The sequence below is a fragment of the Talpa occidentalis genome, unplaced genomic scaffold (genome assembly GCF_014898055.3).
Source record: "Talpa occidentalis isolate TD23 unplaced genomic scaffold, MPIMG_talOcc4v2.1, whole genome shotgun sequence".
NCBI classification, from domain to species: Eukaryota; Metazoa; Chordata; class Mammalia; order Eulipotyphla; family Talpidae; genus Talpa; species Talpa occidentalis.
In genome coordinates, this window is record NW_026555331.1 from 88436129 (window position 1) to 88454061 (window position 17933).

General features: G+C 35.6%; 1 protein-coding gene and 1 long non-coding RNA gene across 2 annotated transcripts in view; one reads left to right on the forward strand and one right to left on the reverse strand.

The window, feature by feature from the left end:
* LOC119242655 (uncharacterized) overlaps positions 1-17933 on the forward strand; it is a 191430-nt gene that overhangs the window by 154997 nt on the left and 18500 nt on the right. The window contains exons 4-5 of the long non-coding RNA XR_005124536.2: positions 13166-13300; positions 17331-17464. This is a non-coding gene — a long non-coding RNA (uncharacterized LOC119242655). The remainder of the gene's footprint in view (positions 1-13165; positions 13301-17330; positions 17465-17933) is intronic.
* Positions 1-17933, reverse strand: part of COL28A1 (collagen type XXVIII alpha 1 chain) — a 149917-nt gene that overhangs the window by 108646 nt on the left and 23338 nt on the right. The window contains exons 9-11 of the mRNA XM_037508168.2: positions 16193-16237; positions 13763-13807; positions 12783-12836 (exon numbers count right to left, since the gene is read on the reverse strand). Coding sequence (XP_037364065.1) covers positions 12783-12836; positions 13763-13807; positions 16193-16237 — 144 coding nt within the window. The remainder of the gene's footprint in view (positions 1-12782; positions 12837-13762; positions 13808-16192; positions 16238-17933) is intronic.

A 17933-nucleotide genomic window follows, 5' to 3' on the forward strand; every position in this document is an offset into this window, starting at 1 on the left:
CAAATACATTTTCTTTACAAATTCTTGTGCTCGCCACTCAAATTGTAATCTACTTGTTAGTTATACCACCTCTGGTTGACTATTTCCATCATTCAGCAAAGAACACTAAATACTTGCTATGTGGCAGGTAATAAAATAAATACAAAGAAGTTAAAGACATAATCCCTAAACTCAAAGGACTAGTTTGAGAGATAGAACACATTAAAATGATAATATCAATAATAATAATGCCTCAAGTTTACTTATTCTGCCATTTCCTATTCCTTTTAATCTATACCTTTGGTTCTGTGACTGATCAAAAGGCTTTTAAATATATGGTATATTTTATTTACTATATATATTTGGAGGCTGTTTTGAGATTTTTAAGTAGTGGAAGGAAGCCCTACCCTACCAATATTTATCTGTATGTTTGATCTGAAACAAAGAAGAGCACAGGTTGATGATAAATTTCCTCTATGGACAAGGCATATTGTATTTCTGTTGTTACCATGAAATATGTGAATCAAGAGACTCAAGAAGAGGAGTTAATTTGCCCTTGAGATCACGAACTCCACTGAGCCTTAGTCAAGTACCAATTACAACAGAGATTTCTTAATATTTCTTTTTCAAGGGAATTACAGGCACCTAAAGCTTATAGAAGGATAGATTTCCCTTACCTAAACACAGCTCTATTTCACATTTCATTTGATTAAATTTCTCAGGAGCCCAGCATCTCAATGTAGGACCCACAGAACAATATTGGTCTAAAATGAATGTTTATCCCTTTTGCCTTCCCCCTTTTCATACAAAGTTTCCTGAGGAGGTAATGTAAGAAGTGGTCATGACTGTAAAATATCATAGCTGGGTAAGATAGAATAAGAAGAAAGGAATTGGCAATCTATTCAATGATTTTCTGGAAATTTACCAAGGCAACATATTCCTAGAAGGACCCCAGGCTTGCTTCCTTTTTTGATATTCCTTCCCCAGCCCTTTTCAACACACACACACACACACACACACACACACACACACACACACTCTGAATACCTGCAAAATGTTTATTAATTCTCTACTTCACTTTCTTTAACCATTGAGAAATAAACAATTTACATACAAATATGAATGTGTATGAACATGAGTGTAAACATGTATAAGGGTATCCACAAGGTTAAGAAGACCTTGATCTTCCTCAGAAATTAAGGATCCATATGCTGTGGGGCCTCAAGATTGAAGGAAATCAAACCTATTATGGAGCACAACATCTCAACCTATTATGTCCTGACACTTTATATACAATTATCTCATTTAACTTTCCAATAATACTAGGAAATACATATTTTCCCATTTTGATGTAGAAATATAATGTCCACATTTTAATCTATTTTTCATCATGCATGCAATCACAGGGGGAAAAATGTAACTTTGGAGTCATTCCATCTAGTTAAATCCTGGTTCTATAATTTACTAACAGCCTGATTTTTTGCAAGATTCTCATATGCAAAATGAGAGTAATTGTATTTATCTTACAGGGTTATTGAGAAGAGTTAAGATATTGTCTATAAAACATCTAAGTCAGAATCAGTTACTTGTTAGCTGTTTAATATGTGTAGATTCAATTGATTTTCACCAAATTTTAATTGAGTACCAGCTTGGTATTCAGTGCCTGGTTACATAATTATAAATATAAATCAGATTGTACCTGTACTTTGCAGATACTTACACTCTGACTGGAGAGAAAAAATGAATATAAAACAAAATACAAACATGTGATTTGCTATAAAAAAGATATTAAAAGAAGTTGTCATACTCTAAAGTAGAACTCTTTAATTCTACCTTAATGAGTGAGGAAAATTTCATATAGTGGAGGAGATATTTGTTCTGAACAAATAAGTAGAAATCATATCTAACTGGTAGGAAAGAAGGGAAATAAAAATTCAGGAAAAGGATAGAGTATGAGGCATAGAGTGACTTGAGATATTCTGGGGACAGAAGGTAGTTCTGTGGGCTCAAGATGCCAGATATGAGGTAACAGTGAGGTCACTGTCTAGAGCAGTACTGTTAAGGAAATATACAGCAAGCCTCTATGCAACTTTCAGTTCTCTACTAGTTGTATTAAAGTAATATAACATCTACTTAACTCAATATATTAAAAAATATTATCATTTAGACATTATAAAAACTTATTTTATTTTTCATTACCTTAATGCTACACCTTTGTATTTAATACAGCATATCTAAATTCAGATTAGTCACATTTCAAGTGCTTATATGGCTACTGTATTGTACAGCATGGGTGTGGGGTAATTAATGAAGCTAAAGGCTCAGGTCAGAACCATGGAGAGTACCAGTGTTTAAGTGGGCTGGGAGTGGAAGAACACAGATGACTTGTGGTGAGATGGGAAAGACAACAGACTGGTGGATAAAAAGAAATGGGATCTGGTAAAAGCTCTGTAAAGCAAGTCAGGAAAAAGAGAATTTCAAAAGGAAATCATCACTTCCAAAGACAAATCCATAATATTCCTCTTGTAAACCTGATCATCTTCCAACATTCTCTGTCTCATGGAAGGCTAGAGCACAGGAGTCATTCCTGACACAGCTCATTCCCTGACTCACTATATGCAATACCTATAAATATGTGTCCTAAATTTCTCACAAATCCATTTCCCTCTTTAATCCTCTACCATGCCTCCACACTTACAGAATCTACCCCACATTAATATCATCTCTTGTTCAGGCTCCAACAAAGAACTTACTAATATACATGCATCCATTCTAGCAGACTCCAATTCATACCCCCCTCATTTCTGCAATCTTTCATTTTTTTTTTTTTAATTTTCAAGGTCTTGCCCTTTGCTCTTAGGGTAAAGACAGAGCTTCTTATAAGACTTGTTAGTCCCCACGTAGTATGGTCCTGTGCCCTCTCCGGTACTATCTGTTAGCACTTGCCTCTTCATTCACCACCCTAACAGAACTAACCTTTGTTCAGTTCCTTATACTTGCCATGTTCTTTCCTGCCACAGTATTTTTGCACATACTGTTCTCTCTATCTGGAATTCTCTTTTCCTAGTAGATCCCTATTATTCCTTCAAATTTTTTTTTAAGCAACCTGACTACAAGGATGGTTTCTCATCAGGTAAAATCCCAGTTCTAGAGGTACTGATAGCATCATTTTCCTCTTTTTCTGAGCATTCATTACAATGCAACTTTGCATTCATGTGTTAATATCTCTCCCTAGATAATGGGGAAGACAGAGGAATTTTGCTTAGCTTTGCATTCTCAGTATTAGCTAACTGGTATCATTTACTTGACCTTCAACACACCAAGCATTTACTGAGCAGCAACTAGGGAGAAGATGCAATGCCAGCTGCTGGAGGTGAAAAAAAAAACCAGGAACTTGGTCTAGTCTAGAGGACTGGTGGGTCTGAATATATTCTTGTGGCATTCCTTCTGCTTATGTTTTCATTGAAAAGCAACTGTAAAATTACATAATGATATCAAGTGCCTATTGTACACTTTATCCTCTTTATCCCACAAATTTACCTAATACAATTAATTTTTTTTTAGTTGAAAGAATAATGAAATTCCCCAAAGTAACCTAAAGTTCCACTGTATGGGAAGTCCAGCTCAAGAAACCTGGCACTCCTTATTCCTGACACCTGTTCTAATCAAAACCAATGGCCATACTTTCCCTAAGATTATAGGTGATGCCCTAAATATTTTACATTTATCAACTCAGATAGTCCTCAATACAACTCTAAGAGGTTGTTTTTATTATTATTAACCCATTATATGGATAAGAAAACTGAGGGAAGAAGAGGAAAATTAACTTACCTAAATCATTGCACTAATAAAATACAGAACTGAGGTCGAACCCCAGTCTAGTTTTAGAGCCAGTGTTCTAACCACCATGTAAAACTGCCTTTTGGGACATTTCACATCTTAATGTATTTCAAAATTCATTGGATCTTAGTCTAAATGTAGATCTTTGTATAGGATGAAAATCATGAAAGTTAGATTGTTACAGTTTGTCCATTATTAAAGTTCCATCATATGAATACAAAGAAACTCTAAAATAAAATATATGAGTATTGCATGCAGTTTCAGGACTGGGACCAGTGTTGTCAGTGAATTAGTGGTAAGGGTAATGCAATTGACAATGCTGTGAACTCACAACTGGAACTCTACATATAAACAAGTTATTAACAAACGTTAATGAATTTGGAATCACCATCTACTTGGGTAAGAGAACAGGCCACAGTCCACAGTCTCCAACTACTTGGTCTAGAGAAAAAAACTCCATAATAACAAAGAATTGATAAAGAATATAATGAAAATTATAGTATTGTGCCATATTTTAGTAACTCAATTTCATTTTAATGAGTATTATTATGTTAAACCATGTGAAATTGGCCAATAATGACTAAGACCATGGCATTTCATAGGAAAGTCATACTCTATAAATAATGAAATCTAAGGAATTATGTGCCATTTTCTTTAAAAAAGGAAAACCAGAGCAGCAGTTCATTAGGAGAGATTTTAAGAATAACAGCTCTGGTAGACACTGTCTAAAGTCTGCCAACACAAAATCAGTTCTGGAAAATATTCAGAATGAACCCTCTCTATAAATCTGAAAACAAAGGCATTGATTTACTAGAAAAGATGGATTCCTATGACAATGTGGTATTTCTTAAAACTTACCCATTGAGACTGGGGGAAGGGGTAAATCAGGAGTTATTGTTTAAAGGGTATAGAGTTTATGTTGGGATAATGGACAAGTTTTGTATATAGATGGTGGATGTAAATGTATCACACATGTATTGTAAATGTATTTCATATCAGTGAAATGTACACTTGCAAATGGTTAAAATGATGAATATTACATTATATTGTATTATATATATTTTACCAGAATGAAAAAAGGACTTAACCTTGGAAGAAACTTAATTTTCCCTATTGCAATGTTGCTATTGCTACTTACCTGAATTAATTAAGATTCTCAATGTAATTATTTTTGTAAATCTGGCATCCCTCTGAAGTTATTGCACTTAAAACATTCTGTTAAACATTAGTGTCCTGCTTGATTGGGCATGAGAGTTAGACTCAGCACTTTTGCAGGAAATGTTGGCAGTGTTTTGAGTTCTCCATGCATCAGATTTTCACCTTCATTGTCTCTGCACGTGTGTGTGTGCATGCACACAATGCACCCCATCTCTGAGAACCATATGCATCAGAGACTTGGGAATGAAAATCATCTGCCTTGAAGCCATTGGCTGACATCCCACATGTTCTGGCATTCACTTCAAGTTGTCACTATCAGTTGTCTCATGTCAAACGAGTTAATAAGCTCACTTAGAGTCCTGGTGGGCAGATGTGCATGTAAGTCAAAGTCCTTTCCACACAAGAAGTGCTGGGTTTATTAATGATTCTTTTCCTTTAATTAGGCCCAGGACAGAAATAGTATTTAGACGTTGACATCTCTGAAGGAAAAGCGTTCACATAGTTTCGTAGCTTGGCTCTGATACTTCATTAGACAGGTATTTATAATTAAAATTGTAAAGGGAGTCTCCCCTTTACACTCCTGTACACTGAGTAGTCACAACCTTGTTCAGAGTTAGCCCACCAGGAAAATCAGAAGGCACATTATTGTTTTTGGATAACTGGAAAGGCTGATGTGTTTGAGTACTCTGACCTTAAAATACTTTAGATGTCGCCAAAAAATACAGTCATTCTGTTAAGAGAACGGTGTGAAATTTTTTAAGTTTTTGTTTGATTAATTATAGTAAGGATTGTTGATATCTGTGAATATTTCACTGATTTACTTCCCATTAAGTTGTCAGGATGTATATCCTATTGCAAGTCACGATTTTTTATTTTAGTGGTTGAAAGCAGCATCATGGTGTTTGAAGATAGTTAGGTTTTTGAGTTGTGTAAGAGCTAATGTAAAACGATCCTACAAGCTTTTTTGAGAAAACATTTAAAGATCTTCATAGATACTCATATTTGAGTGTTGGACTTCAAAACCATAATTGAAATATTAGTTATGTTTGGTAGGTTGACCTACCAAAACAATTAAGCTAACTTTGAGTCAAATCAAGTACAGGTTTCTCCCACTATCCAAAATAGACTTTTCCCGGTGGCGCAGCAGGTTGAGTGCAGCGCTGTGAAGCTGTCCGCAGCCTCTACAGCACGGGTTCGATTCGCAGCCGGCCAGGGAGAAACCCACATGGCACAGCAGACCTCTCCTGTCTCATCCGCTGCTCCTCTCAGCAGTGTCTTTGGTCCGTCTGCCTGTTCTGCTCCCCGCTCCTGCTCTGTCTCTGGTGAATTCTCTCACCCTCCTACACCTCTGACCTGTACCCCAGTTCTTGTATAAATAAATAAATCTTTTTTAAAAAGGAATATCTTTAATTAAAAAAAAATAGACTCTCCCTATGAAATATTTTGTAAGCCAAATGACAAAGAGAAGAAGCAATTACCATTAATTATATGGAAAAAATGTAGCAATCCCAGACCCAAAAAACAACCTACAAAGTCATACCAAATTAATACATAACACCTAAACTAATACTAACATATAGTAAAGACAGGAATGCTATGATAAATATGCAGTCTATATAAAGTAGTTCTCAGGGAAGGAGTTTGGCAGTGCCATTCTCAATGCTGGAGGTGAATACTGCTTCTATAATGGCTGCAGTAAAACAAAGCCTGAACACCTGTTTTGCTTTCTGCCTTTTATTGTAAAACTGAAATCCTCTTCTGGTTTCTTTTGATTAGTGAAAATAATTACTAATGATGTCTATCATAAAGGTAAAGGGGCATAACTTGAACTTTCAAAAGCTAGTGATACTTGTAATTGAAAAATGACCGAGATAAGAATATATTTTTAAAACTACTTCATCTTCATTAATGATTTTTCTGCCTAGGTGAGAATATTGACATTAGAGAAAACATAAGACTCTCAATGAAACTAAAAAACATTAAATCAGATGTCCTTATGTCACTTTTGAGAAGAAAGTAGAAGTATAAATAACGTTAGATTACTTAACGCCCAAGTATTCTTGATGGATTATGTCAACATTGTCTCATTTCTCTTTATTACCCAAATAGCTTGGGAAAATGGTCAAAATTCCTTGCTATAGCTCCCTTCTCTCTGATTTCTGCCACAGCCTGTTGTTTCTACCCAATTTCCTTTTGAAATTGTTCTCCACTGGTTTCTAATAACCTTAAAATTGAAAAGTAACTCCTTAGGTGCCTGCTTACCTGACCTCTCTGCACTATGATAGTGTTGATAACTCTCCTATCTCTCAAATTTGGAAGTGGGACTTCTAAACGCTATTGTCATTACATCTTCTGCTTTGGGTTTTTTAAAACCATGATGGACCTGTATATATCTGTCAATTCTGCCAGTGATTCATACATGAAAGATTAGCAATGTTTAATGGTACAACACATGGAAGCTAGAAGGAAATTTGATTAGTACACTGCCAATACCAGAAATATCTGTATATGCATTCTCCATAACTATGTCAAAATTGACAGCCAGTCCTCTCCTTAAAAATGACCTCTTGTGGGCCTCCCTGGTGGCGCAAGGGTTAAGACGAAACCTATGAAGCTGTCAGCAGCTCTGCAACATGAGTCCGAACTCCACCCCCCACCCCCAGCAGGAGGAACCCACATGGTGCAGCAGACCTCTCCTGATTCTCCCGCTGCTCCCCTCAGCTGTGTACTGCAGTAATCTGCCTGTTCTTTTTCCCCCTCTGTCTCTGGTAAATCCTCTCACTCCCCACACCTCTGGCCTATACCCCAGCTCCTGTATGCATAAATAAATATTTTTTAAAAAATGACCACTTGTGATGAACATTTTGAAGAAAACAGAATGTTAAATATGACTGCTTATGAGGTTTATAGTTGTAAAATTTCAGTATCTATATACTTAGTTACTTAATCTTTTCAATAAGATACAATAAGCATATCAGCTATTTGAAAATATCTTCTATACTTGGGAATCTAAAAAAAAAAATAAATTGACAGAACTGAATTAGGAGGAATACAATGTCAAGAATCACAATGTAGTATAGAGCTTTGGAAAGGTCTACATGTTTAATTTGCCTACACTTCTCTTGAAACATAGATTCAGTTTATTCATGAATACTAGGTCTTTTGTTAATTTTGGATGGATGGATATTTGCTTCACTGGAAATTATTTACCCCAACCATATCCATTTATTAATCTGAACCAGACTGGAGCTGTTTCTCTGTGGATTTTCTTAACATCTCAGAAGCTAAACCTAATGTAATATAATAACTAGTCTTATACATGAAAGAACTTTGAGTTTCTTATAGCAAGAAGAAAAAACTTAGGGTGGAAGCCCTCCAGGAAAATATATGAATGTCCTAGACTAGGATATTCAAAGAGGTTAGAAGGGAGATAGCTCATTTATTAAAATAAATATATAATATGACATATTTTTAAATTGTTTGAATACTAACATGTGATAATTTAGCTTGGGAAAATACATAGGGATATTTCCTAATGCTTTTTTTTGCTCTAGCACTGAAGCTCTAGGGCTAAGAGTCTTCTACATGTCAGGAGCTATTCCCTGCTAGGACACAATAGGCAGTCCCTTCTGCCAGGAGCACAAATGGTCTTGGAAAGAGCAGATTTGAGAAGAAAATGCCCTCATAAATAACCTCAGAAAGACATCAAGAAGTGGCAAAAAATTATGTGTACTTGGAACGCTCTCTATGCTAGTGTTTATTTATTCAAAACTAATTCTCCTAACCTTTTCTCTGTGATTTGAAAGGTCTGCCAATCTTGAGCCATTATTTCTACTTGCTAGAGGGTCTATTCTATGGATAGATGTGATCAAAACCTAAACCTCCACAAAAGTCCATGGAAGTTGTCTTAAGATACTTAGGGCCTCAGATTTTACCCAGGGCATAGTACTTTCTCCTAAGTTACACTTTCTGTTTGATCCTGGGGGGAGGTTTCTTGGACATGTGCATGATTATAATTCTATTTGATTTCAGAGATTGATGGAATGTTCTTATGAATGCTGCTGCATGACCTTCTTCACATATGGGAGAGACTTAAATGACTTCAGAGCCAAGGCTTCATTCTGAGAAACATCTATGTTTTGTTTCCATGGCAAGGGCATTTAGAACAGAAAAGGAATTATTTTACATGTGGAAAATATTAATGACAGAAATTATTTGTGTAACAGGGCTGGAATCATATTTTCCCTTGATTTAGCAGACACTTTTTTTTTTCTTTTGTTTTTTGACCACCTTTTCTGCAAACCCTTTGATGGAAGAAAATCCAACCATTAGAGCAACAAAATGGGATTGTGGTTTATGAGAGGCACCATTCATAAATTCAAAGACATAGGCAGACCCTATCTAGAAACTCTCATAGTATCTTTGCAAATATTACAGACCTGAATGTTTCTATTTTAAAGTAAAGGAGGAGACAGAATATTTGAAAATTGCACAATTAGCGTTACTGGCTTCTTTCTCCCTAGTGATTCTTCTTTTCCTGCACTTACAGATGAACATTATAACCAAGTAGAAATTCTCCTCTCTATACACTAGGCGGGTGAAAAGATGCAATTTCTATGTGTTTCAAAAGTAAATCATTTGTCTCAGCCTGACAATCCAGAAAAGTTGCTAATTTTCCTAAAAGGATAAAAATTATATGGTGAAGAGCAGAATGGCTGAATTTGAATTCCACCTCTGTCTCTTATTACCTATGTAGACTTGGCTGCGTTACTTAAACTCTCTGTGCCTTATATTATAGTGTAATCTGTATAAATGGAGTAAAAATAGATTCTGCTTCCAATGGTGGCATAATATGAAATGAGTATTATAACTGTATTTGCACATAGATACTATCCAATAAATATGTTATTTATTAATTTTATGTCTTCCCTTTTTTTAGATTTATTTTATTTATTTATGCATACAAGAGCTGGGGTGTAGGCCAGAGATGCAGTGGGGTGAAAGGATTCACCAGAAATAGAGTGGGAGCAGAACAGGCAGATTGACTGAAATACACTGCTGAGGGGAGCAGTGGGCGAGTCAGGAGAGGTCTGCTGCACCATGTGGGTCAGTTTTCCCTGGCCTGGAGTTGAACTCGTGCTGCAGTGGCTGTGGATAGCTTCATATTGCTTAAACTTAACCCCTTCCTCCACCAGGGAGGCCCTAAGTTATGTATTACTATGGAAGTTTCAAGGTAAATATTCCTTCCTATGCCCAGTAGAACACAAAATTACTGAATGTTAAAATTTTTTGGCACAAATTTGGCAATATCTTAAAATATTTTGTAGTAAAATAATAGGTGAAAAAATTTATTATAAATCATAACATTATTTCCAAATTGAGGGGGGAAATCATGTATTAAGTCTTCAAGATTTAGAAGTATATTCTGAAAGGCAAGATGAAATTTCTCCCTGAAACCTTACTTTTAAGACACACGTTAATAAATACGTAAAATGAGAAAAAATAGTTAATGGTTAATGGGACATGTCTCTCTGGGTGACAGATCCAAAGAGAGTAAAAATTAGTAATTGTCTTGAAGAATCAATAGTCCATTAAATTTATAACCATAACCCAGAAATGTAGCTAGAAGAAAAGGGGGAAGTTCACTACCTTCCAATAAATTCCAACATTCTCTGGAAATTTACATCTTTTAAATTGGCAAAGAACTTTGTGTTGACATCTAACAATGAATTTTGTGGTTAAAGCCTGAGCAGTAATTTTAGCTCATGTATCTTTTTTTTTTTTTTTTTTTTAAGATTTATTTATTTATTTATTTATTTATAAAAGCACTGGGTACAGTCAGAAGCGCAGGGGAGTGAGAGAAGTCACCAGAGCCAGAGCGGGGAGCAGAACAGACAGACTGACAAAATACAGTGCTGAGGGGAGCAGCGGGTGTGTCAGGAGAGGTCTGCACACCATGTGGGACCCTCGCCAGCCGGTGGGGATTGAACCGGCGCTGCAGAGGCTGCGGGCAGCTTTGCAGCCCAGCGCTCTACTGCTGCGCCACCTGAGAGGCCCCTTAGCTCATGTATCTTTTAACACAACTTTTGAAAGTGTTTTTTAAATGGGGGCCATAGGAAAATTGATTGAGGTCTCAAATATTTTTGGGGAAATGACTCCATTTATTATTATTATGTTGTGAAAGTCAAGCATGAAGTGTTATTTCAGAAAATAACCCTCCAAAACATGTAACTCATTATTTTTACTAAAAATTAATGCATTGTTGGAATTAAAAGTTGAACTTTGTTGAAATAAATTCACTTTAAAAAACAGAAGTAGTAATTTTATTAGACATAAAGAGAAGTGGTGAAATGATGGCACCTTTAAGGACTACCCCCAAATACCACTACAGTTACCCCAAGCTGCAAACCCTGCTCTCACCCCAGCACCTCCACAGATGCCCTCCAGAGCTGGCCAGGCTGGCTGTGCCTCTGTCTAAGGCAAATAATTTGATGTCCAGATTTGATTTCTTATTTTACAAATGAAAATTTTGAGCCAGTATGATCTCTAACATTCCTTGTGGCCCAAACATCCTATCATTCTATCACTATTGTATATCCCAACCCTGATACCTGATGTTAAGCCCCTTTCATAAACATGTGAAAATTATCACCTTAGGTAGCCAAAGAATCCTAGAAATTAGTGTGGACTGTCAAAAAAAATTTTTTTTTTTACATCTCTGCAGGATTTTACCTACAGTCAAAACGATTTCATGAAAACTTAAAGGCAGTATTCAAAGGGGTCATTTCTTTTCCCCCAGAGAGAATTAATCATAGGTGAGGACTGGAAAAGGCAGTTTCCCCATAAGTGTTAGAACATTCCTGCTGAGAAGCCCATTCTATTTTAATTTGCCAATTAAAAGTAGCCTGGGAAATCACACATTGTCATTATCTCATTAAAAATACTATGCTTGTCACTTCCTTTACTTGGGAAAAAGAACACTCAGGTAGCTCTACTGCTCCCCACAACTTAAATTTAATAGCAACCTTAAAAGATTAGTTTTATCTGGGGCCCATTGAGGACTGCACCTCCTGCTGTTATTACTGCCACAAATTCCACTGAGATCCAGGAACTAACTCAACACCATTTATTGGATATTTACTATATCTGTGAAATTTACTAAGCCCCATTGAGAAGTTAAAAAGGTACTAAAGAGCTTGTTTGCAGGAAATAAATGGCCACTGTCATTGGAAAATGAAACCTTATGAAGGGCCCTTTAAAGATCCCTTTTATAGTAACTTTAGATTCTATTTGATTATGGTCCAATCTTCCCTCATCTGTCTTGCCTGGTTATCTGTGGAATGACATTACAAGCAAGATGTTAACGGTTGAGATAACACCCCTGTAATAAAAAAAACAAACAACTTGATTTTTGTTGGTATAACAGTTATAAATTTCCTTATAAACTGTATATCGAGTAGGCATTACATGTGAGAAATAGAGCGATTTGAACTGTTACAATTATTTTTCTGTTTCTAGTGAGTTATAAAATGTCTAAAGAGCAAAAGTAAGGAGGAAACAATGCAGAGATTGTGGGTAATGACATATTTAATAATGCCCATTTGAATATATAATAAATAATAAAGCTATGTCACTGGCTTCCTGCAGGTACTTGAATATGATTCTGTATATATACCTGTAGGCTATATATTTCCAAATATACATATTCAAAGAGTCCATTCACTTCTGGCTGATAAAAACAGACAATACCATAGCTTACTAGGGGAAAGGTACTTGGCCTGTCTTTAACCAAAGAGTATGATTACCTTATTGCCTTGAAATCCCTTCGGCCCTGGATCCCCTGGAGGTCCACTAATGCCCTGCTCCAAGATGAAAACCAATAATTAGTTGTATGTATAAAAGGCCAACCCAGAGTGAAATGAATGCATTAAAGTCCCTAGAGATCCTAGTGTTAGAAGTCAGACTATATAACTCAGAGTTAAGTTGGGGTTACATGTGATTGAGTAAAGAAATTAGATAAAATCTCTTGAGTCAAACATTTTTTTTTTAAGTACTTAAGCTAAAAGCAAGCATTTATTCCTGAGGCATTTGTTTTCCAAATCTGTGTTTTCAGTCTTATAACTGGTGTGGACCTTTTTTTTTTTTTAATGTTTTTGCCTATTAAACAACTTTTTTTTTTTAATCGCAGGCATGTGTAACTGAAAATTGGAACTTCCAATGACCTTGTATTAAAAACCAGCGTTACTGCCCTGCGCTGACACAATCCCTGGTCAAAGCAAAGAGTTGATGCTTAACTAGATACTGTCCAGAATCTTCAGTAAAGGTATGATTTCCAGTAGACTTTTGAAATTCTGAAATTAACTCCTCCTGCATACATACACACTCCCCCCATTACAACTTGAGAACAGGCAAGTCCCCATATTGGGAAAAAATGGATCCAAATTATTTTCTGAAATCCATGGGATATATCTAAATTGAATAACTGTCTTAAAAACCATTCCTTGTTATTGAGCATTAACTACTTATAGTGACAGAACAATACAAATATTAAAAATTGGATTAAATACATACATCTCAATTATATGACTTGCAATACAAAAATAATTACATACTATTTTTAATTACTTTGACTTTATCTGTCCTCCTAGACTCTAATTTTTTAACTTTTATCCTTTTAGCTACTCACCAAATAGACCTGCTGGTGCCTATCTTTAGGGAATCTGAATTAGTTATGCAAAACATTAAGGCAGTGATTTCCTCCTTACCTGAAGTTTTGCCTCCTTACCTGAAGTCCTCTGGGTCCCTTTGGTCCATATGGCCCTAAGGATCCCTGTGAAATAAAATTAATTTTTAAGTCCCTCTAAACACGCATCTTCAAAGGGCAATAATTTTAGGTGGAAGAGCAGGGAATATGTTCTCTGCAATGGCCAGTATTCCCAAATCATCCAAATATCGAAGTCAACAAATGCATAGTTAAGGAAATGATCCTAATTAATCAGCACACTGAGTGTCCAACTTCCTTTAGTAAACAAACTGCATGAAAAAATATTTTAGAAATAAGTCTTTTAGATTAAAATTTCCTTCTTAAGATACCTTAGAAAGCAGTAAACACGGTGGAATATTATTTCCTTCTAATAAAACAATGGCAGTTAAATTAACAATTGAGTTTCCATGATGACCAGATCATTCATTAGCTCATCTTCAAGACATGGAACTTGGCAACACCACTTACATATAACATTCTTCTAATACACCTTCAATATGTCCCTTAACTGGGAAACCCTTTAAAGTTCAGTTTTTATGTGCATATAATATAATCGTCCCTCTTTTCTTATATATTTGACCTTCTGTTGTATCAAAATATTTCCCATGTCATTAAAAAGTTTTGGTAAGTGGAATAATATTCAAGACTCATTCTTTCTGCTCCATGCTTAAGGATAATTTCCGCTAAAAGGATGATTGGATAGAGACTGTAACCATCTTTAAGGCTCTCAATCTCCTTTGTTTCTTATACCTTATAGGGAAAGAGAACTGAAAAGTTCCTCTGTCGAGTTTGTTCAAATTTCCATTTTCCCTGCCTTAGTAGAGTGAGCACATATTCTTATAGAATCCCTGTGATTTCAGTGTTTGCTAATTTGATAGGTAAAATAATGTTTTAATTTTACCTACATGCCAATGTGCTCACACATTTTTCCTTTTTCTTTTTTTTTAAAGATTTATTAATTTATGCATACTAGAACTAGGGTACAGGCCAGAGATGTGGCAGGTGAGAGGATTCACTAGAGACAGAATGGGGAACAGAACAGGCAGACTGACTGAAACACACTGCTGAGGGGAGCAGCGGGCAAGACAGGAGAGGTCTGCTGTGACATGTAGGTAGCTCCCTGGCTGGCCGGGGATCAAACTCATGCTGCAGAGGCTGCAGATAGCTTCACAGTGCTGTGCTTAAACCCTTGTGCCCTGAGGGAGGCCCTCACACATTTTCCTCATTTATTAGTTGCTTATATTTCCGATTATATGTCTCCTCATGTTTTTTGTATGTTTTACTTAAACTTAAGGGAACTCATTGTCAAGGACACTTTATTTCATTGACTGTAGACATACACTTTTCAAATTTTTTGCATCTCTAATATTGGAATACACCTGACAATCACTTGCCTTGTATTTATAATTTGAAGTATTTTTTCTTTCCTTTAGGCACAGAAAAATTGTAGGGCATTTAACAAACCTGGGTTTCTTCGGTGAAATGTGATATTAACTGTCTATCATTTTTTCAGTTGTTTGATTTTCATTTTTGTTCTCATCTGTATGTCCCATTTTCATTTATACTCCCAAGAATTCACTCATTATCACATTTTTTCCAGAGTTAATTGCCAAGCCTACATTTTTTTCAAAGCCTCCTGACCTTTAACTCGATAGCAGTTGAAAAGCTTTCAGAAAGTCTCAAGCTGTTTAAAGTGCTTAGTTACATGGGTCAATGTCATTATTTTACTGTCTTTTCACCTTCTGCTTCACTTTCTCTCCTTGACTCTCCCATAATTAAAACATAGATATTTAAAGAGTTTAATATCTTGGTGGCATTTTGCTGTTGGTTCTTACTTGTCAAGAAAACTATTTTTATTCCATACTTTTTTGGATTTTTTAATCTTTATGTTTCATATGTACTTTTTTCCCTACTTCTAATTCTTCAAGGACCCCCTCTGAATGCTTAATATTACTTCCAATTTAAGTACTTCATATTTTTTAACTAAAATACCCACCCAATTTGCTGCATTTTCAAAACTGTAAATCCCCATTTCGGTCTAGTTCTGCCATATTGTTTACAACTAGTTCATTAACTTATTTCACAGAATTTCTTGGAAAAGTGCCTGATTCAGTGTTTCCACCTGGAAAGCAATTTTACTTAGACCAGACTGGAACTTGAATCGGTTAAATTATTCTTTTCACCATTACATTCGGTAGACCTGGTCTCAAAGGTTAAGGTATTACAAAATAAAGTCTTAACGGTCCATAAGTAAGGCATGTGGGAGCTCCATTTGCTAAAATTAGGTATGGCTTTGTTTTCTGTTTCATGGTTTACAGATGTGAAAATTGAGTCAATGACTCTCCAACTCCAGTAGTGAGATCAACATGGTGCCTCCCAGGAATTTCTTCTTATGGAAACTCAACCCAAAAGAAATCACAGCTGTTAACATTTTAAAAACATGGTCCTTACTTTGTCACCTTTTATTCCTGGTTTACCACATTCTCCACGTTCACCCTAAAAAATAAATAGATAGAACATTTGCTGTCATTCAGTGTTAGGATATTTAAGATACCCAGAAGACTCTTATGACATAAGCACTCTGATGACATATATACAATTTTATCCTCAGTCCTGTGGGTTGTACAGACCCACAGGAAATGCAAATTTTTGAAATCTCAATTATTTTCTTCCTATGAATCATAGAACCAAATCAATGATACCACCTAAAGAGGTTTAGCATTTTTCAAGAGATGGATGAGATTAAATGGAAAAAAAACAAGATTTATTCACCATCTACCATAAATTAGAGGCTCTTGGCGTATCATTTAATGAAATCCATATTACAGCCCAATGAGATCAATTTTCTAATTCTTATTTTATAGTGTAGAAATTTTAAGCTCAATAAGATAACTTTCATCAGTCATATAGCTGTAAGTAGAAGAATCAAGGTCTGAAACCAGGTCTACTCAGAATCAGAGTTCTGTTTTTTCCACAACGTCACGCTCTAGCCTCACTATTGACCTTGATCACTTGGTAGAATTGGCCTAGAGTAGTGTGAAAGGTTCTAAGTCTGTGTCATGACTTGGTGGGGAAAGGAGCCATGATGAATGAATGAGATCTTCTCTGAGTGAGAGCAGGGCATGGTGGCAAGAGTGCTATGTCTTTTCCATCATCACATTATTTTGACCCTCCTTTCTGAAATATTAATGAAGAAAAACTAACATCTGAATGATACTTTACAGTTTATTAATTATATTTTATAGACATTATTTCAGTTAATATGACTTTAACTGTGATAGATGGTATTAACCCAATTTTACATATTGCAAATTTGTGATTCAAATAAGTTAAGTAACTTGCTCAAGTCAAATTGGGATCTCTGAACACTAAGCCATTTTATCAGGCTTCTAAGATTCTAATAATTGGAACTAAAAAAGTCAATTAGAAAAATGACCATAGTTAGCATTTCCAAAGTACTTTGCATAGCTATTTGTTCTGAGCCTCAACTTAGTTCTTTTTTTTTTTTAAGATAAGAAAACTCATTTGAAGAGGTTAAATGAATTACTTAAATGTATGTGCTACTACTAATCAGTTTCCTTACTTTTAGTTTCTGCTTCTGTTGCTGCTTTATTAGCTCGGTGTTGATCTGGGGCATACTAGTCAAAGTGCCATCACACAATGACATAAGGATTGTCAATCAATGTACTGCTTCCTTCATGGAGGAACTCTTACTATGAAACAGTAAGTGTTAGTTGAAATACCAGTGTATGTAGTGATATTAGTGGACTAGTATTTTTATATGATGTTTATCTTCTCACAAAATAGCAACAAAAAGTTCACATAGTGACAGGTAGCCTGCAAACCACACTTTGAATAACTCTGCTCCCAGAGACATTACAGTTGTAACTACCAATTATGGATGCAGATTATGTGTCAAAGTCTTTACATTGTTGTGAATTCCCACAACAACTTTGCAAAATATGTATTTCTGTAAACGATAAGGAAAACGAAGCTCAGAGAGATTAAGAAGTCAACCAGTGACCAAAAGCTCAAATCTGTTAAATTTCCAAATCAATGTTCTTTTCTTTTTTTTCAAGATTTTACTTATTTATTTTTATGTAGAAGAACTGGGGTTGAGGCAAGAGATGCGTGGCGGCGGGGGGGGGGGGTTGAGAAGATTCACCAGAGACAGAGTGGGGACCAGAACAGG